Source organism: Papilio machaon, chromosome 21 (genome assembly GCF_912999745.1).
Source record: "Papilio machaon chromosome 21, ilPapMach1.1, whole genome shotgun sequence".
NCBI lineage: Eukaryota > Metazoa > Arthropoda > Insecta > Lepidoptera > Papilionidae > Papilio > Papilio machaon.
The window spans coordinates 976828-1004094 of record NC_060006.1 but is presented as its reverse complement, the minus strand read 5'-3'; the positions used below and the strand labels follow the sequence as shown (position 1 = coordinate 1004094).

General features: G+C 34.0%; 2 protein-coding genes and 1 non-coding gene across 6 annotated transcripts; 1 reads left to right on the top strand and 2 right to left on the bottom strand.

The window, feature by feature from the left end:
- Positions 1–1888: 1888 nt before the first annotated feature.
- Positions 1889–1961, bottom strand: Trnav-cac. The gene has a single exon. It is a non-coding gene; the product is annotated as a tRNA-Val (tRNA).
- A 6393-nt stretch (positions 1962–8354) lies between these two features.
- LOC106712727 (glucose dehydrogenase [FAD, quinone]) lies at positions 8355–13637 on the top strand. Its single transcript, XM_045683308.1, has 10 exons — positions 8355–8510; positions 9216–9336; positions 9518–9663; positions 9890–10148; positions 10668–10929; positions 11229–11464; positions 11706–11949; positions 12114–12378; positions 12712–12846; positions 13503–13637. Exons 1-10 carry the CDS (start codon positions 8355–8357, stop codon positions 13635–13637), a joined length of 1959 nt encoding a protein of 652 aa, XP_045539264.1.
- A 3699-nt stretch (positions 13638–17336) lies between these two features.
- Positions 17337–26441, bottom strand: LOC106712718 (microprocessor complex subunit DGCR8). Of its 4 annotated transcripts, none has more exons than XM_045683100.1 (11): positions 26283–26441; positions 25001–25263; positions 24454–24579; positions 23677–23819; positions 22542–23176; positions 21672–21787; positions 20986–21108; positions 20333–20514; positions 19572–19709; positions 18264–18383; positions 17337–17680 (listed from the first exon to the last, which is right to left on the bottom strand). In XM_045683100.1, exons 2-11 carry the CDS (start codon positions 25251–25253, stop codon positions 17402–17404), a joined length of 2115 nt encoding a protein of 704 aa, XP_045539056.1. In that variant the 5' UTR covers positions 25254–25263; positions 26283–26441; the 3' UTR covers positions 17337–17401. The 4 variants fall into 4 exon arrangements, with proteins under 4 accessions (XP_045539056.1, XP_045539055.1, XP_045539058.1 ...); XM_045683099.1 differs by having other exon boundaries at positions 26304–26441; XM_045683102.1 differs by having other exon boundaries at positions 25001–25259; positions 26304–26441.
- Positions 26442–27267: the final 826 nt, after the last annotated feature.

The following is a 27267-nucleotide window of genomic DNA, read 5'->3' as shown; positions in this document are numbered from 1 at the left end:
GGATTCCGCGCTGACGAAGTTGCGGACGACAGCTATTATAGTATAAACATCAAATCTTTACTAGAGAAGCAAAGATTTCGGCTAGTGCAAAAAATTAAAAAAAATTTGCTTAAGTTGCCTATATCCTCCAAAGGTAGGAATTACGAAAAAGCTTAGTAGCAAAGCAAAACATTGGATTTGAAGATTCTGAAATAAAGCATCTATTATCAGTTGCTGTATAACCGTGGATTTAAACTGCAGAAGAACATATACTGAAATATATTGCAATCTCTGCTTTACAAGGAGAACGACACAGATGAATATGCTTTTGTGCAGGAGCTGCAACAGTGGAAATCTACGGTTAGAAATTCTAATCGATTACATTGACGTGTAATAAAAGATGTTGATCTATTACTCGTTAACATGTCTTTGCATATAAAGAGAGTAATAAATCACTTTTAATCATGTTAATATTTAATGCCACTGAAATATCTGACATTACGTACTTGTATACTTTATTTAGATTTTAAATATGCTTTCTTTGTTTCCTTGTATATTATTTTTTAAAAAAGTTCCATACGACATTAGCATTAAAAAACTGCATAAAACATGTTGACAGTAATAAAAAAAATGGAAATAAGAACTAAACCAAAATCTGATGCAACACCCACATTGTCTGCATAATGTAGATAAATTAACTAATTTCGATTTTCGAGGCTTTTATGTAGATTTGCAAGAAAAAAATGTTTTTAAAAATAATAGACTCACCTTTTTGGTATATTATTAAGGACAATATCCATTTAAGTAATTCATTATTAGTCATTTATTTAACCTTTATTTTTATCTATAATTTTTTTAAATTTAATTAAGATTATATCGGTTATATTACTTCTGTATGTGCACTTCTCAACTAAACAACTTCAATAAAACTATGGTATACTAGCTGTTTCCCGCGACTCCGTCCGCGCGGAAACAAAGAAAAAAGTTTATTAGTAGCATTAGTGTTATTCCAGACTATTTTTTTATATCATTAGGTGGCAAAATAGCGAAGTGGCCTCTACCCATAGACATCCATTTTTCCAGATGCATTGTCTACCTTTAATCAACTGAGAAGGGGACGCACAGAAAGAAAATATTACCCTTACTATGCGTCCTGTCCTCCGACAAATCCCCATCCCATTCCCATCTTTGCCTGTATCTACATCTATAACAAATTTCATCGGCATTCGTTGTGCCGTTCTAGAGATACCTTCAAACAAACATCCATCTAAACATTCGCATCTATATATATAAAAGAAAGTCGTGTTAGTTACACTATTTATAACTCAAGATCGGTCGAACTGATTTAGCTGAAAATTGATGGGGAACCTCCCCATCAATTTTAAAAGCTTAGAACTAGGAGACGGACATAGGAACTTTTTTATATTGTGTGCATTTTTTTTTATTCCGCGCGGACGGAGTCGCGGGTAAAAGTTAGTTTATAATATAAATATGATTTGACAAAGAGTGACGAGTTTTTAAATACAATAAGACTATTAAATACGTCCTTTAAAATTGAAAAGCATGGTATCCCTGATACCCACAAGTCCTTTATTAAAGCATCCAAAACATGGCAACCTTTATTACGGTGAGCACTTTGGTAATTCTCCTTGACATTACACGAAGATGCCACTCTCTCGAACTTGAAACACGAAGGGAACGTCTCAGATTCACTTACACATTTAAACGTACAATTCTAACAATGTTAGTAAATGAATAAAGAACTTATAATCGCTCGTAAGCATTTTTCTCAAGCAGAATTCCATTAAAAAACTTTGCCATTATTAAAATTTTATATAAACAGATATAAGTTTTCTTATTATGAATGTCAAGCAGCTGGGATTTAAAAAAAAAGATACAAAAATATTGCTGTTTCCGCCCGGGATCGAACCGGGGACCTTGTGCGTGTGAAGCACACGTGATAACCGCTACACTACGGAAACTTGAGTACAAACTATTAAATATCATGACAAACATATTTTGAATTGAACTTAGCAAATTTTAATAGCTCCGTACTTTAAAATATAACGTAACCTTGTATTTATTATCTGTGGAGTGACTTATAATAATATAGTTATTACTAATCTTTATAAAGATAAAACTAAAAAAAAACATACAAATTAGTTATTGCCGCTCCGTTATTTGATATATCTGTTTGGTTAATTTTAAACAATTAAACGAAATCACGTTTTAAAAGCGTATATAACCTCCAAAGCTTCAAATTCCCGTGGCCCAATTCCCACAAGCACATACAGAGCTAATGAGAAATACCGCTCATTGAGGGCGAGGTGTTCGGAATTACATAAAAATCAAGACTAGATAAAGACTAAGTACAGTCGTGCACTTAAAAAAAAAAGTGAAATATTGAAATAATATTTTTTTGCACTTTTTCTTGAGCTTTTAATGCTCTTAACAATAAAGGGGATTGATCTGACACGTTATCTTGTTACATTTAATAGTTTAACAATTTTCATATTAACTTAATCGTTAAAACTCTATTACTTTTTCCTCAATTAAATACTTTAATTTCATATATTTTTGAAGCCAATTACCAAGTCAAACATATGTAAAAAGTACATGTAAACGATTAAATTTTTATTTTGAATTAACTAAATTATTCTTCGCCGAAGTATTATCAGGCTTGTTGATTCTTTTAACCAATTTTAATTGTTGTTAAAAACATAATCTAACATTTATGATGTTGACTGTACTAACAAAACAAAGGGGCTTATGACTTATCAGCAGTTGCAATCGGCCGACGTGTTCTCTGCGCTTGTAAAAACCCGCAACGAGATTTGCGATTGTAAATAGGCATTGCCAACTTATTCTATGAAGGCATATTTGTATACTTGAAGGTGTATGACTATTCATTTTTAAATAATTGCAGTTGTCAATGGGCTAAAAAAAAAATTAAAATCCCCTGTTAAAATTTGTGAACCGTTAGCCTTTTCATATACAACAACAAACGTAAATCTTCCAAAGTATGATAGCCACTATATGTCAACAGTATAAATTTGTTCCCACATCTTGAAAATCACCCCGAGTTTTTGGCGACAATCTTGACAAAAATGTTGTGAGAGACTGACTTGAATTAAGTCACTACATTAGGTACGATCTTTTACCTCCCCTTTGTTATTGTTCAAATGTGGTTTTATAGTTATTATATTCATCGATTAAATCTAAGACTAACATTATAAATGTGAAGGTTTGGATGGATGGATGTTTGTTTGAAGGTATCTCCGGAATGACTCCGGAAGAACACATAAGCTAATAATGTTTTTTTTAATTCCGCGCGGACGGAGTCGCTGGCGACAGCTAGTCTTAGATAAATCTGAATAACATGTAATTTATTTACATGATCCATAACATGTTGCGTTATGTAGATACCACAACTAGTCGCACAACAAGTTTCTTGTAACAAGTTTAGCTTTCACTTGAAGTAAACATTGCCAAATGAGTCATTTTTGATACCATTTACTTTTAAGATCAAGGAAATCTGTATAAATTAAAAAAACAAACTCTATGTATGAATGTAAAACAGACGAAATATAATTGAGATTTATGTTATACTAGCTTTTTCCCGCGACTCCGTCCGCGCGAAATAAAAAAAAATAGAAAACGGGGTAAAAATTATCCTATGTCCGTTTCCTAGTTCTAAGCTACCTCCTCATTAATTTTCAGCTAAATCAGTTCGATCTATCTTGAGTTGTAAATAGTGTAACTAACACGACTTTCTTTTATATATATAGATAGATGTAAAAAGTTTTAATAATACGAGATATGTATTACATTTGCTTTAGTTTCTCTTAATTCAAAATTGTTATTCGTAAAAGCTTATATAGGTATTTAGGACTTTCATTCACTATAGAAAGTTCCTGTCTAACCTATCTCGTGACCTTAATACAGATTTGCTCGACCCTGCATTTCTCTGATAATACAAATTATGTCATGTCACCTTACATAAGACTGTAATAAAAGTGTCACATAAATACACTATCGCTAATGTCAAAAGATAAAAGATGGCGGAATTCCAAACGTGGGTCACGACTTTTATAAATTTTGTCACGAAATTTAAACTTTAAAATATTAAATCTAGAATATAACAGGGTGATCTTTAACCTCCAACATTTCTTTCATTACTTCAATTCATAGTAATATGGATGATAAAGAAAAAATAATAATATGGATGAAAACTAACGTCGCTTCGGCTTAATTTGTTAAATCGTAGTCAAACAAACTGAACGTTTGTTACATTTTCACTACAAAAAATAGTTTTCTGTCTACAACATGTATACGTCAATGTTATTAGGTTAAAAGTCACATTTTATTGTTATTTAATACTCATTGTTATAGTTAAGTAAAAAAACATATAGGACCAAAATATTGACACGCACTATAACACAGTGTAGGGTTGCCAGGTCGCCAAACCTACTAGCCGGACAGATCAGCCAGTATGGCCGGACATTTGGGTAGAAAGGTCGGACACTCTTATAGTATATAGGGTTATATCTTAGTATTAATAGGTACACTCTCGTTTGGGAAATGTAAAAAGCCTAAGCCGGAAAACCGTTTATTTTGGCCGGACACGCAATCAAAAAGCCTACCTATTTCCTTTATCCGGACGCCTGACAACGCTAACACAGTGTCTATGATAAAGCAGAGACAACAAGATGTTTCAAATCAAGTGTCACGTCACGTGTACGGTAAAGTTTTTTACTATAAATATTAAGCTATTTGTTACACTACTAGTTACTAATCACGCAATCAGTAACTGTCATAGTCAATACGCATTCAATTGATTTATGATGGCTTAAGCAACTTTCTGACCCACTGGAGGTCAATATTTTCAGATGTAACGTAACTGAAGCCATTTGACCGGTCTTTAATTTATTATGTTACGCGAACGTTTGTTAGTAATGGTTTTTGAGTTAAAGATCTGTGGCTTTACATTTAGTGTTTTGATGAAATTTATATTAACTAAACATTGAATGAAATAGTCGAAGAGCATTTTGTATTGTACTGTTTGATTTTATTTCTTCAAATAAATTTAATATTCTTGACCTTTTTAAAAAAAAGAGGGGGAATGCTTTATGCATACGCCGTGTCCCGTGGGGGTCACGGGAGTTATGTGGGATTTTCTCCCCTAAACGGGAGCATACCCACTAAACCACCTATGTTCCTCCTACGCATGATGACGGGGCTACGGGTACGCTTTCGCACTCCTCCGCGGCCCCGTCTGTGCCGCCGAAACAGCTCCACCACAACTATTCTTGAACTGGTACGATACAAAATCCGTGTTAACTTAATCAGAAACATTAAACGGTATATCTTAGAGAATTTCAAGCGAGGCACTCTTATTTAGAAAAAAGCGTTTTTCAAACCAAATAAAACGATAAATAAAGTTTAAATAATATTACTATTATTAAAATAACTGTATTCTTTATTGCAATTATTTCTAACTTAAAATGCAAATAAATATGTAACTGTGGAATATATAGTAATAGAGAATAACTTAACGTGCACTTAATTATTTAAGTTATATAATACCGTAACCTTCACCTCCTAAGTAAATGTACAACAATAAATTTAAAGTCTCGAACTCCAATCACATATTGGCAATATTAGTTTTTTCTTTTATAAAAAGACTGTTGTAATAAAGTCTACGAAATTGATACCTAATTTAGACTGTTAGTAATCTAAGTAATTTGGAAGTGTGATATACATATATCATCAAATCGTTGGTTAATAAATACGAAACATGCATTTCTAACATCTAAACAAAAAACTGAATAAGTAGCCTATGCGTTCTTCCAGACTATACTCTATATCTATGCCAAATTTCATCAAGATCTGTTGAACCGTTCCGGAGATACCTTCAAACTAATATCCATCCATCTTAACATTGGCATTTATAATATTAGTAATAAGTAAGACAAGTTTTAAGATGACAGTGTCATTGAAATTGTCATTTTAATTACGACAATTTAGTGTAATTTATAAATGATATAGAACACCGTTTATAAGTTATTTCACTAGCTGTTGACTATATAATATTAAGTAATTATATTTTAAATGTATCTTATGCAATAAGACTTTCGAAAAATGATAATTTTAAAGATGAACAATACAAAATTGTACTTTCTGTTTCGTATTTGCATAATATTAGAGATGTAAGTATTTTAATAGTTTTATTCAACTTTGTAGCTGTAAAAGTACTTTTTGTTTGAACTTTACATATATACAAATATTTAATTTAAATTTCTCCCAAGTAGGGACAGGCAGGTAAAAACTTAAGCTAAAACTTTAAGGTTCATAAAACCTTGTGTGCCGACCCTACACTTGGGAAAAGGCCAGGGAGATAATGTGTGATGAGTGATGTGAAACGTATATCAGCAATTTTACCTTTAAAAGGTTATAACAGGGTTATTAAAAACAGACATTTTTGTATTATCAAATTAAACATTGACACGTTCCAAAATAAATCTATTGACAATACTTAATTTTTTTGTCATTTTTATACGACCTTCATGGTGTTTTTAGCCTAGTTTGCCATCTTCCATAAAATCTTACAACATATTAAGGTACGTTAATTTTCGTAATTCGTATTTAGTTCAAACTTGACATTAACATTATTGAGATGTTACACAATTTCTAACTTTGTAATAGCAATTTATTTATTGCTGCGTGAACTTTTACGATATGGCCAATTAAGTATTTTACCATCGCACGCTCGTACCTAAAAATCGCATAAAAATCGCTCGAAAGCGCTGGATATGAACCTAGCCTTATTGTTTTTTGTATAATTACAAAGATTAAAATACATAGACGATATAAGTTGAATTCGAAACTGATCGTTCGACTGTAAGAAACAGAAATATTACATTTAGTTATTACAGACTTTCCTATCATTATGTATGTAATTAGAAACAATGCTGAAAGCAAAACTGCGGCAAAAATATACCTAAATCAAGACATGTCATATTCATGCGTTCATGTCAAGCAAGATGTTATCTGTGCGTGACAAATCGGATTGCAGTACAACACGTCAATTATATTCCCAACAAAACTGACCCTAATGTGCAACCATTCTTGACCATAATAACAGATTAATTGGCCTCGAACATCCATCATTTCTGAATATAATTAGTGTAGTCATTAAACACCCCTACAATAAAGTACTAGCAATAAATCACGCGAAAATCTGTGACCTAATCTTTGATGTTCATTTAATCTTTGACATATTTACTTAGTCTATGACAGTTTATTTTGTGAACTTCTTTGACCAATCAGCATTGAGATAAACCGCGCGCTAATATAGTGTTCTCTCATAATTCTATTTTTGAAAGCAATAATTAACGAGTGTGAGTGCATTCACATTCCTTAGGCAATCATGCAACCTGCCTATTATGTTTTGATAGGGTCAATTAAATTAAAAATATGATATTAGTTTGAACCTTAATTAGCAGGTCAAATTAGCAGACGTTAGCGGCATCTAATGATACCATTGTAAGAAGTCATTTTATATGCACTCAACTTCTTAATATTTTCAATTTTCAACAAAAACATACAAGCCAGTCAGAGGCTGTCAAAAATCAATACACTATCAATTGCCGACTATATTTTAAATTATTGCGACATATAAAACTGGACAGACATTCAAACATTCAACTACCTATGTTACGTAAAATAACCACATATACACATATGCATATTGCTTGCATTTTGCCTAAAGGCGACATTAATAGGTTACTTTATATGTATGATTGAACGTGATATTACGATATAGTTATATATACCTTGTCCTCTCTAATATTAATGTTTATACTTTCATGTAGAAATTTTTTGTATTATTTTACACAATTCTAGATACTTTATAAACCTAAATTAAACCCTTTATAAATATAAGATGACTGATAAAGCTTATTGTCGCAAGTAGCGTTGCCAGGCGTCCGGATAAAGCCGGACATAGGTAGGCTTCTTGATTGCGTGTCCGGTCAAAATAAACGGTTTTCCGGCTTTTGTTAGGCTTTTTACATTTCCCAAACGAGAGTGTACTTATTAATACTGAGACAAAATCCTTAATAATATACCCTATATTATCCGACCTTTCTACCCAAATGTCCGGCCAAACTGGCTGGTCTCTCCGGCTAGTAGGTTTGGCGACCTGGCAACCCTAGTCGCAAAGCAGGTCGTTTTTCTTGTCCCACTACCATTCATGACCTTCCCACAGGTCTTATGACCTTTGGGAACATTGGCCAAACCAATTTGGCCAATGTTCGGCACCGCAGGCTGTTCAGTAGAAAGGGATTCAAAATGCTTCCTAAACTGATTGTAATATGCAGATGGCGATAACATGTGACTGTCCGATGTCACAGCCGGGGCCGACGCTGGCGGCGGCATGTGGGGGTGGCGCATTCATGCTCTTTATGGGCTTGCTCGAAGTTTTCCTCAGGAGCCAGTGCGATTTAGAAGACCCTTGTGGCAGAGCGCAGGTGAGGCGTACATTGTAAATTTATACCGAATTTTGCACTGGTAACAACTGTACAAAAATATTGCTTATCTTTGATGTGATTTGACGTGATGGTCGTAACGATCTCTATGCAGCAAATTTACATCAAACTATTTTGTCAGTCGTTCATATTGAAAAATATATGTATAATTGCTATTTTAATTTAACAGGTAATAAAAGACTCCGTTTCCACACACATATTATATTTTTATTTTATATAATAAAAATATAGTCTATGAACTATAATGATCAACATCAACGAGTTCAAATCAACGTAATGTTATAAAATAATAAATTATATAAAAACTGTAACAATGCTGAGAATTTCCGACATTATTACCAAACGAGATCGTTCCCAAAAGATGAGGGCGAGGAATTCTCACTCGACAATAAATCAAAATGTGATATCTAGTTCATAAGAAAACAATACCAATTAATATAAAAAGATTCAATAATAAAGTTTATGCCACCATTTTAAATTCACCAGATACACCAGTCAATTGTTGTTAATTCCGCTATAGAAATATTTTAAGTTGAAATTTTATTAAATGTTTGTTACCTCTTTTAGCATAAACGATTGAACCTATTTCTACGACTGAGGATGTTATTCGATTCATAAACTTTCCCTAAATGTCTCAGGGGTACAGATACTTCGGTTTTTTAATTAATAAATAGTTTATTTCTCCAGTATCGCCGGCACATGGACTCTGTGTACGACTTCATAGTGGTGGGTGGAGGGTCTTCAGGTTCAGTAGTAGCAGCCAGGCTGTCCGAGGTACCACACTGGAGGGTATTGCTCTTGGAAGCTGGTAAGCACTACAGTAATGGCAGCAACTATTGTAAAATAAGACAAGTAATCAGACTAGTTTACAGCTGTGATATTGTGAAACCTTTATTATATCCACAGTTTCAAATTATTGCACTCAAACAGAAATATGGGTATGATTTTTTAAAATCTTCTTACATCTGAATAACATTATATTTATTAAGGTTTCGACGAGCCAACTGGCAGTCAAGTGCCATCAATGTTCCTGAACTTTATCGGGTCCAGCATCGACTGGGGGTACCGCACGGAGCCCGAGCCCGCCGCCTGCCTCGGTGAGGACGAACGACGATGCTACTGGCCTAGAGGAAAGGTATGTAGTAAGAACAAAAGACGTATAATACAGTAATGAAACATGTTTTCGATCTGTTTTCATTGTGAGAAACTGGTAATAAACGTCATCACGGTACTTACTATGCTATTCTGCAATGCTGTTCCTACAGTACATAACTAATCTGACAGATAAATGTTACTGTTAAAAAAAATTGTCAGAGGCCTTTATTAATGTTTTTTTTTATTCTATGACCATCTGTGTGCAGGTGCTAGGCGGCACGTCAGCTATGAACGGCATGATGTACATCCGCGGTTCACGCAAGGACTATGACGCGTGGGCTGCTGCAGGAATCGACGGTTGGTCGTACGATGACGTATTGCCCTACTTCATCAAGTCTGAGGATAACAAGCAGGCTGGAGAGATGGACGCCGGCTACCACGGTACTGGCGGACCGCTCACTGTATCGCAGTTCCCGTACCATCCGCCGCTAAGTTACAGTATTGTGAAGGCTGGTGAAGAATTAGGTAAAACGACTACCTAACCTCACTTTAATAACTATAAAAAAAACTTGAGAGGTGTGTTGGGACACCCGGATGGAACGAAGTTCCTTTCGATTAATTAGTGAAGGAACCAAAGTTTATTCTATGAATAAAAAACTTAAGTCTTCACAAGAAATACATTTTATTTATATGAATTTTCTTATTTATATATTGTCACGTCGTTGCCATGGTGAAGTAGCGCTCATACGTCTATAGCAAAAAGTTTCGTGACAACTTTTCGTAAGAATTTTTTCCGTCTAGCCCCCTTTCACAACGCGCGATAAGGAACTTCGTTCCAAAAATATTGTCTGCTATAATTAATGATTCGAACCCAGCACCTGCAGATTGCAAGTCAAAGACAAGTCAACTCAAGTTAACTCTTGAGCCACCGACGCTCTTACCACTTATTATTTGATATACTTACATCAAGAAATATTAATTTCCGTTTCAACCAAAATTGATTGGAACAAACTTTGCAAAAATTCCAACAACTATTCCTTCCAGGGTACAAATCCCGGGACTTGAATGGCGAACAGCACACAGGATTCGCGATCGCTCAGACCACAAACAGGAACGGGTCCCGACTGAGTGTGGCGCGCGCCTTCCTCCGCCCGGCGCTCAAACGTCCCAACCTGCACGTGATGCTCAACGCCACAGTCACTAAAGTTCTCATCAACCAGAAAACACGACAGGCGTATGCTGTTGAAGTTAGAAATAGTTACGGTTCTATGGAGACTATATTCGCTAACAATGAAATTATTTTGAGGTAAGAAATCATTGATAAATTGTTACAAAACTTGATGGCTGATATGCATGGAAGAGTGTCTACTGTATAAGGTCAATATCTCCCGGAGGTACAGTTTGTACCCATTTGTGTCGAAACAACAATAATGTCCACCGGTGGACCGGTAAAATATCACGAAAGACATTTGTGAAGTGGCATAAATTTCGTGTTCCGTATGATGAGTGTGGTGCCGAAGACTTAATTTTAGTTCATGTTCCATTCCCACTCTTTTTTATAAGATGATGAACGTGGTATGAATGATAGAGTGAACTGTTCACCAGTGCGGGAGCAGTAGCATCACCACAGTTGCTCCAGCTGAGCGGTGTCGGGGAGCCGCGTGTGTTGGCACGAGCTGGTGTGCCAGTGGTACACTCGCTGCCCGCAGTCGGCCGCAACCTGCACAACCATGTCACACACTTCCTTACCTTTAGTCTCAAAGACAACAACACCGCGCCGCTCAACTGGGCCACCGCTATGGAATATCTGCTGTTCAGAGATGGACTTATGTCTGGCACTGGTGGGTAATCTTTCTTATTTTTATCTTTCCTTTATCCTTTCCTTCCTTTCCTCTTTATCCTTCACTTGTCTCTCACTCATACTCACACAAAGATCCTATCCACGAAAAGAAAAGGAATAAGAGCATATTTTCATCTCTTTCACTATTCTAAATTTAAATTATTTGAATAGCGCAAACGTATTTAGAATATTCACCTTATTACAAATTTGTACATTCTTTGAGAGTTACTTTCTTCATCTAGGTATATCAGAAGTAACGGCATTCATAAACACAAAGTACGCGGACCCGGCGGGCGACAATCCTGATATCCAGCTATTCTTCGGCGGGTTCCTCGCAGACTGTGCTAAGACTGGCATGGTCGGTGAGAGCCTCGGCAACGGGTCCCGCACCATACAGATCTTCCCCGCAGTACTCCATCCCAAGAGTAGGGGACATTTAGAGATAGCTAGTAATGATCCCTTCGCCCATCCGAAGATTTATGCAAAGTGAGTTGATTATGGTTGGAAATATATTTGCCAGAAATTAATTGGAGGTCTTTGCAAATTTAGTACTTAGTGCACCACACACAGTACCTTTAGTACTTTTGAAAATTTGAAGATGTTAAGTTTTGAATTTCAAATTAAACCTTTAAAATCTTATTTATTTCCAGCTACTTAACCCATCCTGATGACGTGAAAACATTAATCGAAGGTATAAAGTTCGCAATCAAGCTATCAGAGACGAAGGCCTTGAAAAAATACGGCTTAAAACTGAACAAGACTCCAGTTGAAGGCTGTGAAAAGTTCAAGTTCGGTTGTGACGCATACTGGGAATGTGCAGTGAGGATGCAGACTGGCCCTGAGAACCATCAGGCGGGGTCCTGTAGGATGGGGCCCAGGGGAGACCCTAATGCGGTTGTTGATCATCTACTGCAGGTATGATGCGTTATCAAGAAACGTTAGCTACAAAAAACTAGCAGCACTGGAAAATTGTAAAAGTATAGTGACGAAGTCGAAATGTATAGTGACACTGTACCATCCCTTAAATCTTAAACTTTATTGGACTGAACTTGAAGTGACAGTTATTTATGGTACAAAATTAAAAAGTAATTATTTATAGATTCATTCGTTCATTTAATTTTTAGACTGATGAATTCTAGAATGGAGTTTTCCACTTTTTTTGCGAAATGACTGAATATTCCTCTTTTCCTAATACAAACATTTTCACCAATGACTGGATAAAATACAAATTTTGAAGTATCTCTGTAGGTGCAAGGTATCGACCGTCTGCGTGTGTCAGACGCCAGCGTGCTGCCAGCAGTGCCATCGGGCAACACTAACGCCGCTTGTGTGATGGTCGGCGAGCGCGCAGCTGACTTCATCAAGGAACGATGGCTCTCGCAAGTACGTTGATGTTCTTTAGCAATAAAATACCTGTCTAAGAATATATAGTAAAGCAATCTGTTTTTCCCGCTGTATATAAGAACATTTTAATTTAGGCTTTCCAAATTGAAAATTCTTTTTCTCGGACAATAGACATTCATTTTCAATTTGTAAATCAATTTACCTCAAGACAGGAAAAAAATTAATGAGTACAAAAAACACCACAGTATTAAAATTTTATATATATATGGCTGTATTATCAGCGATTGAAGTTTGCAAAATCACAGCTCACTGACAGTCGGACATACACATAATTGCCTTTTTTAATGTGAGTTGACTCGCACGTAGATAGCGCACTGATTGAAGAACACAGTTTTCTCATGTTTTCAAATTGTCTACAGGCATGGTATTGAAGTATTAAGTATTTCAGTGGGATAAAATAAAATTTGTGTAGCACTGTATTATAACAAGTAACCGATATCAAAATTAATTAGTAAAGTTGTTGTCATAATATCCAACTTGACTTAGGATGAAATAATTATTGGTATAAAAATTAGCTGCAAACTAAGTAACTTTGAATCGTGATTTTATCCTTTCACCACAACCTATACAAAATAAGAAGTGTTTATTTTGTTTTTAAAATCAACCATAAACAACCATTTCGTTGACATTGACAGGCATACCCCACCGGCGCCGGCGATGTGTCAAACGTGTTGACAGCTAGCGAGACTCGGCACGCCGCGCGGCCCTGGGCGCCTGACAATGACACCGTGTTAACGCGTAGAATTAATAATTACTATTTTATTAGGTAATGTGTAGCTTGTAAATATTTTAGATAAACAAACGCTATTTAATTTCATCATTAACCTGCCCTTATCCCTATGGAGGGTCGGCACAGTATGTATTACTCCATACATCTCTATCAGCCGTCATATCTGAATTTACCCCCTTCTTACGCATATCCTCTTTCACACAATCCATCCATACTTTCTCTGGTCTTCCTCTACCTTTATAGCCATCCACATTCAATCTCATTACTTCCAAACAAATGCTATTTAATTTAATTTGTAATAAAACGAACTTTAAATCCAACTCGCCCTTGAAACCCTTTATACATTTTGGAATGTTAATTTTTTACACAGGTTTAATTTTTTATGTTATTGGGAAAAATATTTTATAATTTGTTAAGTTAAATTAATATAAGTGTATGTATAATTTATTTCATTATTTTTACGTTCAAAATACGTATGTGTTATCAAATAAGATTTCTAGGTTAGATTTTGTAAGATAGAAGTAAAATATACAGAAAAAAATTATCTACATTATTTATTATAAACAAAACAATTTCATGTATGTATGTTTTTTTAATTTCTATTATGTGATGAAATACAAAAGCAATAGTTATTTTATTTATTTATTTATTTTATTTTATAGCAATATTTATTTACTTTTATTTCTATTTTTTATTATCGCTGCAAATTATTTATAATAGGATTTATAAATAAATTAGGGAAACAAATTTAAAAATATATATTTATTTCTATAAAATAAAACCATAAAAACGATCTAAAAGCCCTCTTTATTGAACAATTGTTTTCTAGTAACATTAATTTTTCACATGACATCTTACATTATTACAATAATTGTCTATCTTAACACGATAATGGGATTTTTAATGTTAAATTTTATTTGAATTTACACCCAGTTTCTGAAAGACTTGTTTATCTATACTTTGATGGGAAGAAAAACTGAAAGCTCTAAGTAGGTGGCGTTGGCGCCAAGAGTGGGCTGTCATCTGTCAAAGTATTTATTAAAAAAATACTTGTTTTTTTAAATGAAATTGGACGAAAGTCGTTCCTATGTCTACAGTCCACAGAGTACTTTGTATATAAAAGGCAGTTTTTCTCCCCATTGTGTGAGTTTCGGCTGCAAGAATTCCATTGCCCATAGCGTCATACACTCTGAAATAACTAACAACAGACTGTCTAGCAAATTATGTTAACCAATTATTGACAAGGAATTAAAAGTAACAATTGTTTGATTTTTCAGAAAACATGTTATTTTCTTTGTTGGCCATTTAATTAACTGTACAACTAATAAACTACATTTTATAACCTTATGGAACTTCATAGCTAAACATTTTTTATCTATTCACATCATATATTAATACATTGGCAACACTGTCATTTGTCAATAAAAAATTCATTGTTTTAGAACAAATATACCTTTGAGCGCGTTAATTAAAAATCATTTTTGACAGTTAATTTTTTAAACTCAATGGACTATCAATTTCGATTCTTTAACCACAGATATGTAATTTTTTACAAACATTTATTGAACACATATAAAGCAAAGATAAATATCTATATATTGATATTTTAATACGATTATTAATCTTAACACGACCTAATCTATACCAATTTTTATTTAAAAAAATCCCCAAATTCAATGTAAAAAATTAAAAGTAAAATATGCTAAACTATTTGTTAAAATATTAATTATTATTTTATCATTCTATTTAAAAAAAAAAAAACAAATTCAAACCTAAAACAATTAAGACACAGTATTTCTTTTTTTTTTGTTATGTTTTTTTTTTATTTCTGTTTTTAAAAATGTCACAACTAATATTTTTTCTTTACTAAAAGATGAAAATAAGAAAAGAGGTTGTATTCGATTATATTTTTTTATAATGTAAATGGTTTCCAGAGTTCTTTAAACTCGCCTCACTTTTATGCTCTGGATCAATATCTATACGTATATATCACTGATTTATAAAAAAAACTAATACAATATTATTGCCATATTTAAAATTTCAATTACTGAATGCTTTTCTACATTAAATAAGCAGAATATTATTGCTAATTATTTAAATTAAAAAAGCTTATTATTTCTTAGAAGTTAACATTTATTTTAAATACTTAATTTTTTATTTTTTCAATCCTCATAGTTTTTATATAATTAGTATATGTTAAAAATGATTTCTAGTAAAAGGAACTTAGGTATGAATAATGAACAAAGAGTTTTCATTGTCCATATTGCAAAAATTAAATTACTTTTTTTATATGAAAAGGTGGCAAACGAGCAAACGGTCACCTGAATACGCCGCAATAGTGAAGCGACCGTTGTTAGACATCCGCAAATGCAAATGCGTTGCCTACCTTTAATCAACGGAGAAGGGGACGCACAGAAAGAGTATATTTCTCCTTCCTATTCCTCCCCTCTTCCGCCAAATATATTCCCCTTTCCCATCCTTTCCTAATAAGAAAAGGGTGGGAAGGGAAAGAGGATTAAAATTAGGTCTCCAGCACCACACTCATCAGACTGTACTTGGAATTACTTCCACTTGAGGTCTGTCTTCCGTAAGGTTGTGGTATTTCACTGAGCGAGAACAATTCCTGCAACTGATGTTGTTGTTGCGAGATCTACCACTGTTATCACTACTACATCTTTGACTACCAAAGAGAATTTGCGAGATGACATCTTTTCGTACAAATGTTTCTGTAGTGAAAACTCATTAACAGCATTAAAATTTCATTTACATCGTCAAAGTCAAAAGTAGCGATATTTCTCTATCGCACTTATTCTTACAGATAAGTTCATCTCTATATTTAAATGGACATTAAAAACATCGAATCGTATTTATTAGAAACTTATTTAAGTCAAATATAATTTAAAACTATATCAAGATATAAGATTTGTTTAATTAAATAGTCAAATGTCAATTCAAAGTGGGGGGAAAAACCTGTAACCGGATACAAAATACTCATACAAAAACATAATCTGATAGTAATTAAGTTTTTGTATAAGCATTTATAACATTATTATAATAAAATTAAACTAAAATGCATTGATCTAGATATTAAAATTGTATAACTAAAAAAAAAAAAAAAAAAACATTGCCGATATATTTGAAACATATCGTTGTCTCTGTTTCTTTCATTAAGAATGAAAAGGATGAATATATCAGGTCATCAATGCAAAGCTATCTACATACAACCACGAAAAGCTCTAGAAAGGTATAGACTATTCTAGAATATTCTAGAACGAAAAGAACATAGTCTACAGAAGACATGTTGGAACAATTGTAAGAAAGTTAAAAGTTAAAGAGGCGTAGATATATAATCTATTAGCTTTTACCCACGACTTCATCCGCGCGGAATAAAAAAAATGCACACAAAATAAAAAAGTCCCTATATCCGTCTCCTAGTTCTAAGCTACCTCTCCATCAATTTTCAGCTAAATCAGTTCGACCGATCTTGAGTTATAAATAGTGTAACTAACACGACTTTCTTTTATATATAATCTATAGATTAGGGATCCATTAGTCGATTAATAACAATACAAAAATATCTTACTAATATTATAAATGCGAATATTTGGATGGATGGATATTTGTTTGAAGTTATCTCCGGAACGACTCAACAGATCTTGATGAAATTTGGCACAGATGTAGAACATAGTCTGGAAGAAAACATAGACTACTTTTGTACTTCGGACAAGGTATCTAGAGATCTATAAGTAGGGGGTAAAATAAGTAAACCAGTAAAGTGTAAAAAAACTTACAGAATTACTGTTCTTACAACTGGACATGATTAAGGTCGGATGCTGATGGGGGGAGGTCTGCAGGAAGTAGAAGGGTACCTATAGGTACCACAGCTTCATCCCTTTCTCTTAGTTTTAACATTTCATTGCGCAGTTTCTCCAACACGGCGTAGTTTGGTTCATTTTGTCGCGCTTTATCTTGTAACAGAGTAATCTGCTGTTCTTCTAATTTCTTCTCCTTGCAACTCTTTACTGAACGAGAGCCGTAGAGACGGAGAAGAGAACCCCAGGAACGGACGTGTGGATGTAACGCCTGGAACATAAGTTTTATTTTAATATTACAATTTGGTAAACGAGAAAGCAACCTGAATTCGCCATAATGGCGAAGTGACCGCTGACTATGCAACGCAATTGCAGACACATTGTCTACCTCTAATCGACGAAGGACACGCACAGACAGAAAATATTTCCCCTTCCTATGCCCTCTTCATGCATCAATCCATTTCCCCTTTCCTTAGTTCCCATAATCAGTAGCCTAAGTGTTCTTTTCTTACTATGTTCTATATTTGGAGATAACTTCTAACAAACATCTATCTATACATCTAAATTTTAAGACATTTGGACAATAAAAAAGGAAAACCAGTAAAAAAAACTTGTGAGCCGTCATGGGACGCCTGGCAGATGTGAAACATGGTGTGTGTACAAGTAATATGCATAAAATATTAAATAAATGAATGAATGAATGAGTGAATGAATGAATGAATGAATAATAATAATAACAAATAATATTAAATATTATAATAATATAGCTTGGCGACCCGTCGCCACGGCAAGCGTCGCCACGCCAACAATTCGGTTTACAAGTGATCCTATAGATGTTTCACATCAAAAAGTACCTGAAGTATGGACTGCGAGGCTCGCTGCTTCGCCGTCTTCTTGTTCTTGCAGATGACAGTAGCGCTGTGCTTTCCCACCTTCATCGTCAGCTCGATCTTCTGGTACTCCAACTTCTTCATCTACAATGTAACATTTCAACCGATATTGAATATTGTACAATCAAAATATTTAAATTTAACATCTTCTCCCTGGTCTTATCAACCTTAAGTTTTTACAGCTGCCTGCCTGTTACCAACCCTTATTGTGAGGAATATGTTAAAATTAAATATAATAGAAATTAAATAATACAAAATTACTTCTAAAAATACATCAGAAATAAAAATTAGTAAAAAAAAAAAAAAAAAAATTTAAGCTCTTATCGCTAGATAGTGATCACTATATCAAGATGTTCAAATTTAACAACACATTTATTTTTATAAAGATATGTATAAATGATTTCAAAAATCATCAGCTCACTATACGTCTCAACTGAGGGGCTCGGAGCCTACCACAAGTTAGGGGTGACTAGGCCATAGTCAACCACGCTGGCCAAGTGCGGGTTGACTTCACACATATCATTGAATTTCTTCTCAGATATGTGCAGCATCACTATGTTTTCCTTCACCGTAAGAACGTCGGATAAATGTACATATGTAAATCGAAAATCGAAAAACACATTGGTACATGGTGGGATTCGAACCCAGGACCTGCAGATTGCAAATCAAGTGCTTAACAAGTGAGCCTCCGACGCTTTTAAATTTAAATATCTTAGCGGTTCTAAATTCACGCGATTCGCTGCGCAGAATACAGTTTTAGGCGATGACCCTGAGCCATTAACATATTTGTTAACGTAACGTATAGTGAAATAAGAATATTACAACTGATGAGGCGCTGTTTTTTTTTTTTTGCCTGCTTAGATATAAAAAACGAAATAAAAAAATATATAACAACTACAGTACAAGGATCATATGAAATTTTTTGACTGACAGAGGGGCGCTAGTGAGCTGTGAGCTGTTATAAGTTTGACTTATGCCCACTGGAATATATCGATGGGTAAAAGGGCCAAAGTAACAGATTAATAATTTTTTACTCTTTTGTGTTAAAAACTACCTCTTAGATTACTTAACATACACTAAAAAAAAACTATTTACAGGTGTAAATGTTATTTTTTTGGTGAAGTAAAAAGACCTATGCGGCCTATTACCTATGTGGTATGTGGCCTTTATTCGTAAGAGCCATCAATATATTCTTGTTTATACGTATACGAGTACGTGCAAGTGTACGTACGTACGTATACGGGTACAATGTACCGTGCAGACGTGATGTACCTCAGTATGTATGTGCCTGTCTCCGGCGCCGAAGTTCCTCAGCAGACAAGTGCGCAGTATGGCGTGCGGGGAGGGCTCACACGTCGCCGCACAGAACTCTGATATACGCGGGTCCTCGATGCTCACGTAGTCGAAGAACTACAATGAAACACAATGCTATATTATGATCGCCTATCCCATGGTCTGACTAAGTCCAGACAATAATGGGACTCAATATTCTGACTGCCATAAGTCAGGTCGCAGATGGAGCGGTGTGGGAGCAGTTTGTCGACACATCAGTGAAGGCACTTCAAGATGAGCACAATCTTCAGTAATGAAGAGCACGAAGAAGATTATGTCCTTTCTTTTCTCATAAAAATGGGAAGGGAAATTAGATTTTGACGGAGGAAAGGAAGAGGAAATGTTCTCTTTTTGTATGTCCCAACCTTCATCAATTAAAGGTTAGCAACTAATTTTAGTCAACATTTCTTTCTTATAAGAAAATGATGGGAAGGGAATTGGATTTAGCGGAAGACGGAACGCATGGCAAGATGAAATATCTTCTTTCTTTGCGTCCCTTCCCCTGTTGCAATTGTAGATGTTTATGGACAGCGGTCGCTTTACTATTTCAAAAAATTCATCGTTCGGAAAGTTGTTTTTTCTCGACTTAAGATTCGTATATTTTCAACAAAGATGCACCACATCCTGAAGGTTCGTTGGAGCTGAGACAAGCATTATTACACATAGAAATGACTTTCCGAACAATCCAATATATAACTAACAGAGAAGTCTGGCTCCTGCTGCGTGGGCGCAGGCTCTATTTGATCGCGCATCTCAGGTATAAGGATGTGTATGGAGGCGCGCGCGGCCGCAGACTTGGCCTGTCTCTTGCTGGACCCGTACCCCACACCGTACTGCATACCTCCGATGTATACTGTCGCCTGGTACGGTGTGGATGCGTTCTCTGGAATATATACACTGCATTTGTAAACGTCAAATTAAAATATCGACCCTGGAAAGCATAAACGCTGTAACCCTTGAAATCGCGAATATGTTTTTCACACGTTAATAATTTCAAACGATAATGATTTTATTATAGGTTAGCACAAACTACACAACATTGCTAAATACCGCATGATTGTAGACGTATCAGCTCACGAGTTATCATTTTGTGGCTCTCCTGTAAAGTTTATACTTTCGGGGTTACAGCGTTTACGCTTTTCAGCGTCCATATTATATACTAGCTGTTGCCCGCGACTCTATCTGCACGAAACTAAAAATAAAACTTAGTAAGTAGCCAAATTTCATCAAGATCTATTGAGTCGTTCCAGAGATATCTTCTAACATCCATCCATCTAAACATATTTACAAAATTAGCTAAACTATTGTAATATTTTCTCCAATTAAGACAAAGATAGTTTATTTCTCTCCTCACCGAGCTGTTTGAACTCGTAGACAGGTTGTTTCTGCAGCGCTCGATACACGTACTCGTGGAAGACGGACAGGTAACAGCGCCCGTTCATGTTCATCACCCAGTCGCGTTTCGCCGTCTTGTTACCTAAATATGTATGTACAATGTTACAATCACTATAAAATACAAGACTTTTAAACCATAGAATGTACATGTCATTAGTATGAAAGTTGATTTGACTAGATAATCCTTCATAAAGTTAGGCTTCGACAGATATCTTGCATTGCAAAAGGTGAATTCCTACAAATATGTCCCTCATATTTACTTTTAAATACTTAGATAACCACCTTTTTGTGAACATTTCAACAGTGTTAACTCACTCTAAAAGTACAATCAAGTCACTTCGCGGTGTTCCATTTACAGTAAAATTTCCTTGTCTCCGTCTCTTCTTACAGAATAACCAATTATTATTAATTTGCAAAAACGAGGACAAAATAGTAAAAATATTACTCGTGTTCCAATGATTGACCTTTTTTCACACACATTTAAAAGCTACATTCAGTACTTAAGAAACGTTCAAACTGTTGTAATTAATAAGTTATTTATTCTTTGTAAGTAAATGGTTTTAAAGTGATTTTTCTCTATTTATTTGTACACAAACGACTGTCGCTTTTAGGTGGAATACCACCAAATGTCCTGATTGTACATACCATTCTCCGTCCCTGTATTCTGTGCGGGTATTGTAATGAGCTTAGTTCCCTCAGGTAATGTAGGATATTGCAGCGTCTTTCTTGCTTTTGTGTACTTACGGCGATCCGCCCATCGACTACAAAACGAAATGACAAAATTAACTACCCAAAAAAAGGCTACGAAATAAATTATAAACACAGTATTATGTTAGATTTATATTGGACTAGTTGTCGCCCGCGACTCCGTCCAAGTGAAATAAAAATAAAACTTAATTAGTTGCCTATTGGTTCTTTCAGATTATGTTCTACATCTATGCTAAATTTCATCAAGATCCGTTGAGCAGTACCGGAGATACCTTCAAACAAACATCCATCTAAACATTTATAATATTAGTAAGATTTCTGAATGACATGTCTAACTTCAACTTAATTGATTATGATATAAAATCATTATAACAACTTAAATAATAGACAAAGTTAAACAAAACAGTAATTGTCACATTTATACTTACTTATACTTAATTCTAGTAATTTCTAAAATTAAATGGTGTCTAAAATATCGATTTAATGGTTAAAAAAACATAATAGAAGTCATATCATAGTTAAATGAACAAATTTCATCATCAACCTGCCCTTATCCCTATGGAAGGTTGGCATAGTATGTACTTCTCCATACATCTCTATCAGCCGTCATATCTGAATTTACCCCCTTCTTACGCATATCCTCTTTCACACAATCCATCCATACTTTCTTTGGTCTTCCTCTACCTTTATAGCCATCCATATTCAATCTCATTACTTTTATATCTTCAAACATCCATCCATCCATTATCTAAACATTCCGATTTATAACATTTTTAAATAAACAAATTTATAATTTGTTAAACTTACTTGAAATGCATTATATTTACAGTTCTGAATTTGAAAAGACGTTTACAATAATCATTAATTTGTTCCGGAGTCAAATGTTGCGTTTTCCAGCTGGAATTAACTGATTCTACCCTCGGTGGAGGCATCACTATGCCACCGGGCAATACCACAGGTTGTCTACTCAGTGGTATTTCTTCATTACCTTGACTTTCCAAAGTTTCATTATTACTTTGCCCATTAAACGGACATCTTAATTGATTATCTGTATTCATTGTGTCATCTTGACTATTTTCATCAAGTTTAATATCTCTAGCTAATAATTCTGCATCACTTCTGACTTTAATACCTTTAATTTCAACTTCAACCGCTTCTATTTTATTACCATTAATAGTAAATTCGTCATCATTTCTTTCTATTTTAACTTTATCAATATCTAAGAGTTGAGTTTCTTTTTTCACAATTGTTTCATTAATTTCATTATTGTCATTATTTTGATTGTCAATGGTACTAGAGTTAGTTTGACTAGGATTAGTTGCCCACGCACCACTTCTGATTTGTTCTTGTATCTTCTGATCTATGTCTTTTTGTTTTTGTTCTTCTTCTAAAGCTCGTCTGTATGACAGGCAGGGTATAGCACTAATGGGTATGTCATGTCTCTGGAATTTTTTTTAAATACCTTTAATTTCCCATTACTTATGTGAATTTAGAAGTGTCTAACTAATGTATTAAAACTTTTATTTCAGACACATGGTTCATAAAAAATCAAGATGTCCACTAATACTAGACAGTCCAAAACCACTCTATCTAAGCTTAGTTATGAAAAAATAAACTTAGTTATGTAATTTATGTAAATTTGATATAAAAATAGGAAAAAAGAGTAGTCATTCGCAAGCAATAACATTATTAAAACATTCACAAGACATTTTCTATATTGAAATTAGAGAAGTTTTTCACATTTTTTTAATGTTTGAAAAAAATAAACTCAAAAACTACTGAACTGAACAATCACTTGATTTATAATACCTGACTAACATAGGGTATAAATTATAAAAAAAATGTTTAAAAGAATAAATGTCCACCCAAAAATTAATTCTGGAAGGTATGCGAGTTATGTGACTTTAGAAGGTCTGTTTTGTACAGTGGCACCAATACTTACCCTAGTATTACCCTTCCCTAAGAAATAAGGCTTGGACAGGGTACAGACGCGAGTTGTGCGGTGCATGTAAATCGGCATACCGCTATAATGACGTACCATCATCCAGTCAAGAGGCAACACTTCAAAATGATTAACTCCTTTTTCTGTAATATTAAAATAATTGACTTTATCTGTCCTTATCTTAATCTACTGGATGTTGCACAATATGTTTCTGTCTTCAAAACCGATTGTTAATTCATCACTTCCTTTTTAATGGTTACAAAAATAAACAACATTAAAATGTAGGTTGTTAGCTCATTGAATGAATTAATAAATTTAAAAAGCAGTTTTTTTTATATAAGAGAAAGGGGCAAATGAGCAGCGGGAATACCAAGATGTTTATCGACGCCCATGGACATCTGCAATACCAGAGCAATCGCAGATGCGTTACCAGCCTTTGAGATGGTGATACGCTCGCTTCTTGAAGAACCCTAAGTCGTAGCGGTTTGGAAATACCGCCGAGGATAGACCATTCCACAATGCGGCAGTTCATACAATAATAATATTATTTGATAATTATTATACAGTCGAACCTGGATAAGCGAGAGTTCAAGGGACCGCGAAATTTTTCTCTTTTATAGAATTCTCTTACCATACTTTCTCCCTATTGAAGGTCATCCATTAAGACCGGACAGTCACTGTCGCATATCCAGGTTTGACTGTATTTATATTTAACGTAATATTATACTAATTTGTTAGATTTTCGTAATATAAATAAATTTACATATAACTACTAACCTTGTAAAACAATCTTCTGTCTCGTTACATACGGCTTTTCCTTCGGTTTTGGCGTCCTTTTGAATCCATCAGGTAAATCTTCTTCTAACATCTTCTCTATTTCCTCATCGGGAAGATCTTCTTTGCCTATAATTTTTATCACATATCCATCGATTGCATCACAAAGTATTAAACATATAGAACATACGTAAATATAATAACACATAATATACATGATTGATTTTACGATAAAAGTGTATTAACTCTTCAAATAAAATTTCCCATGCAATACTATACATATATGTGTCACGTATATATCTAAATTCATCAATTTAAACATTTTCAAATCATTACTATTGTATACAACATATGATAAAAACAGATTGATAGTCTGTGTTTCCACTGTCATAGTACCTGCATAAAAATCGTCCTTCCTCCCATTTGATAGAAAACAGTAACAAACTGTGACAGTTGAAAATCGCAAATAAACGATGTATATTTATAAATATACATTTCCAAGCCAATATTCCTATTGTAAAATTCCTAAAATTATTCCTAAAATACCTACCTTCAGAACTTTCAGAATCCTCATCATTGCTATCTTCATCATTTGATTTCACTTCATCCAAAACTTTATATTCCTGTAACCGCTCCAATTCTTCAGGTGTCACAAAGTTCGTGTATTTATCTGGATTGTCAACTTTATTTGTGAAATCTAAATTGTCATTTGCGAAATCGGATTCCGTTTCATTTATATTCTCCTGGTCTTCCGTCTTCTGTCTTTTAGCTTGTGGCTCAATCTCTATTGAATCTGTCTCCATATTTACCTACCTAAAAATAGTTTATTCTGATATGGACAAGTACACAATACTAATAATAATAGTTTAACAATTTGATGTTAAATATAATGATGTTAAAGAAGTGATAAAAAAAGATTTCAGAACACGAAAATTATTACACTAATAATGCTAAGCAAAAAAATTTATGTCAAACTAAAATTTCATTTAGAATTACATAATTTTTTTAATGATTTAACAAAAGTCATGGAAATCATCCAAGTAATGAATAATAAAATTATATACACATTGTACTTTGTAAAAATATAAAAGTTGCAATTACTAAGGAAATGTAAAATATTTTACAGAAAATTGTTATCCGTTTCCATAGCAGCCATAAATCAGAATTACTTAGCAGTCCTAGCTGTTGAGTATAGTGAATTTTTACAAATAACATGTACTGAATTAATTATACTATTCAAAATAAAATTACTACTGGTTTCTTCATATAATGTTCTCAAAATCTTAGTGAAAAACAAAAATGCATTATTCAAAAATCATATATATTTTCTTCTAGAATTACCACATAAATTGTTTATTAGTATTAAATCATGACTAAAGTTTATACAAATAGTAAATACTTGATATCTTGTTCTTCTAATGCAACAGATAACTGCCAACCTCCATTACCTTTGTGCAATGACTAAACGAGACAAGGAGTTGAAAGATCGTCCGCAAACAACGATAGCATTAAAAATCCAATGTACAACAACAATTGGATTTTTACCATCGCCCTGTGCAGACTTTCACCATTTCAAAATTCGCCAAAAAAGAAGAACAGCGCGAGGACGAAGAGGTATTGCAAAAAACTCACTCTGATAATGTCACAGAGTGCAGTTTCTTGCAAAGCCGTTCGAAATAGTAGGCGATAGAGCTTCTGGGTCGTGCCGGAATAAACTGCACTCTGAAAGAACTAATGAAATTGTCGAAATACATCAATTCCTTCGACTACTTTACAACTTTCGCCTTTAGAAAACTCTTACATTGATTGCATTGCTGTGTAAAAATACTTACTTGTAAATTTAATTGGCTTACCTAAATGAATGAAATAAGGTTATATTTCAAGCTAGCTGAGAATAAATTAACATCGATGTGTTTATTATACGATACTACACTTTTTCATGATTAAATTACAATTATTGTAGAAGTGCAGATATAACTAACACCACACGCCGAAGGAAAAGACAATTTTGACATTTGAAGAGAATGAAATCGTGATGCAGTGTTGCCAATGAAAATTTTCACGAGGCCGTGTATATAAAAAAGCCACGTTTGTTTGAGAGATCACCGATGGGCCGTAGCCGTAGCACTAATATAAGTAATCTTCTTTAATTTTTAAAAATCATTACTTTTTTAAGCGTTAATATTCTAGATAAAATTTATTATACCCGTACCGGGTAAAGTAAATAATTGTTAATCAATTACTATTTGGGGTTTGGGGTATTTATATTTGGGGTACGCAAATATGACCACATATCCGAATATCGTGCAAAGCTCAAGTGGCTCCCAATCCGTCTTCGCCGGAATGCTCACATTCTTTCTACTTTATATAATATACTGTTCAATCCACTTGCTCCACATTATTTGAAAGAACGTTTTAAGTTTACATATCTCACTCATGACCACACCTTGCGTTCTAGTACAAACTTTTCTCTTCTTACTCCTTCACACACCTCTTCTTTCTACTCAAAATCGTTCACGGTTTACGCTGTGAAACTATGGAACTCCTTACCTCTCTCTATTAGATGCAGTAAAAGTATTGAATCGTTTAAAAAACATGTCAAAGATCACTATCTGCAGCTCTAATTTGGCTATATATTGCTGAAATATTGTATTATTTTATTTTCTCTTATTAATATTTCTATTGTTTTTATTTTTATTTCTTATCACTGTTCGTGTGCACCCTACCGATTTGGTTTACTTAGCTTAATTTCTACCCAAAGGTTGTCTGGCAGAGATCGCTGCTTAGCGATAAGACCGCCTTTTGTGAAAATCCTGT

Bases quoted from the DNA above. Each gene is read 5' to 3' on its own strand.
- LOC106712727 (XM_045683308.1), top strand. From the start codon at position 8,355: ATGCAGATGGCGATAACATGTGACTGTCCGATGTCACAGCCGGGGCCG. The intron at 10,149-10,667 runs GTAAAACGACTA...TATTCCTTCCAG, and splicing joins GAAGGCTGGTGAAGAATTAG to GGTACAAATCCCGGGACTTG. The intron at 10,930-11,228 runs GTAAGAAATCAT...ACTGTTCACCAG, and splicing joins AACAATGAAATTATTTTGAG to TGCGGGAGCAGTAGCATCAC.
- LOC106712718 (XM_045683100.1), bottom strand. From the start codon at position 25,253: ATGGAGACAGATTCAATAGAGATTGAGCCACAAGCTAAAAGACAGAAG. The intron at 21,788-22,541 runs GTAAGTTTAACA...TTCGTTTTGTAG, and splicing joins GTAAATATAATGCATTTCAA to TCGATGGGCGGATCGCCGTA. The intron at 21,109-21,671 runs GTATGTACAATC...ATACATATTTAG, and splicing joins GAATACAGGGACGGAGAATG to GTAACAAGACGGCGAAACGC.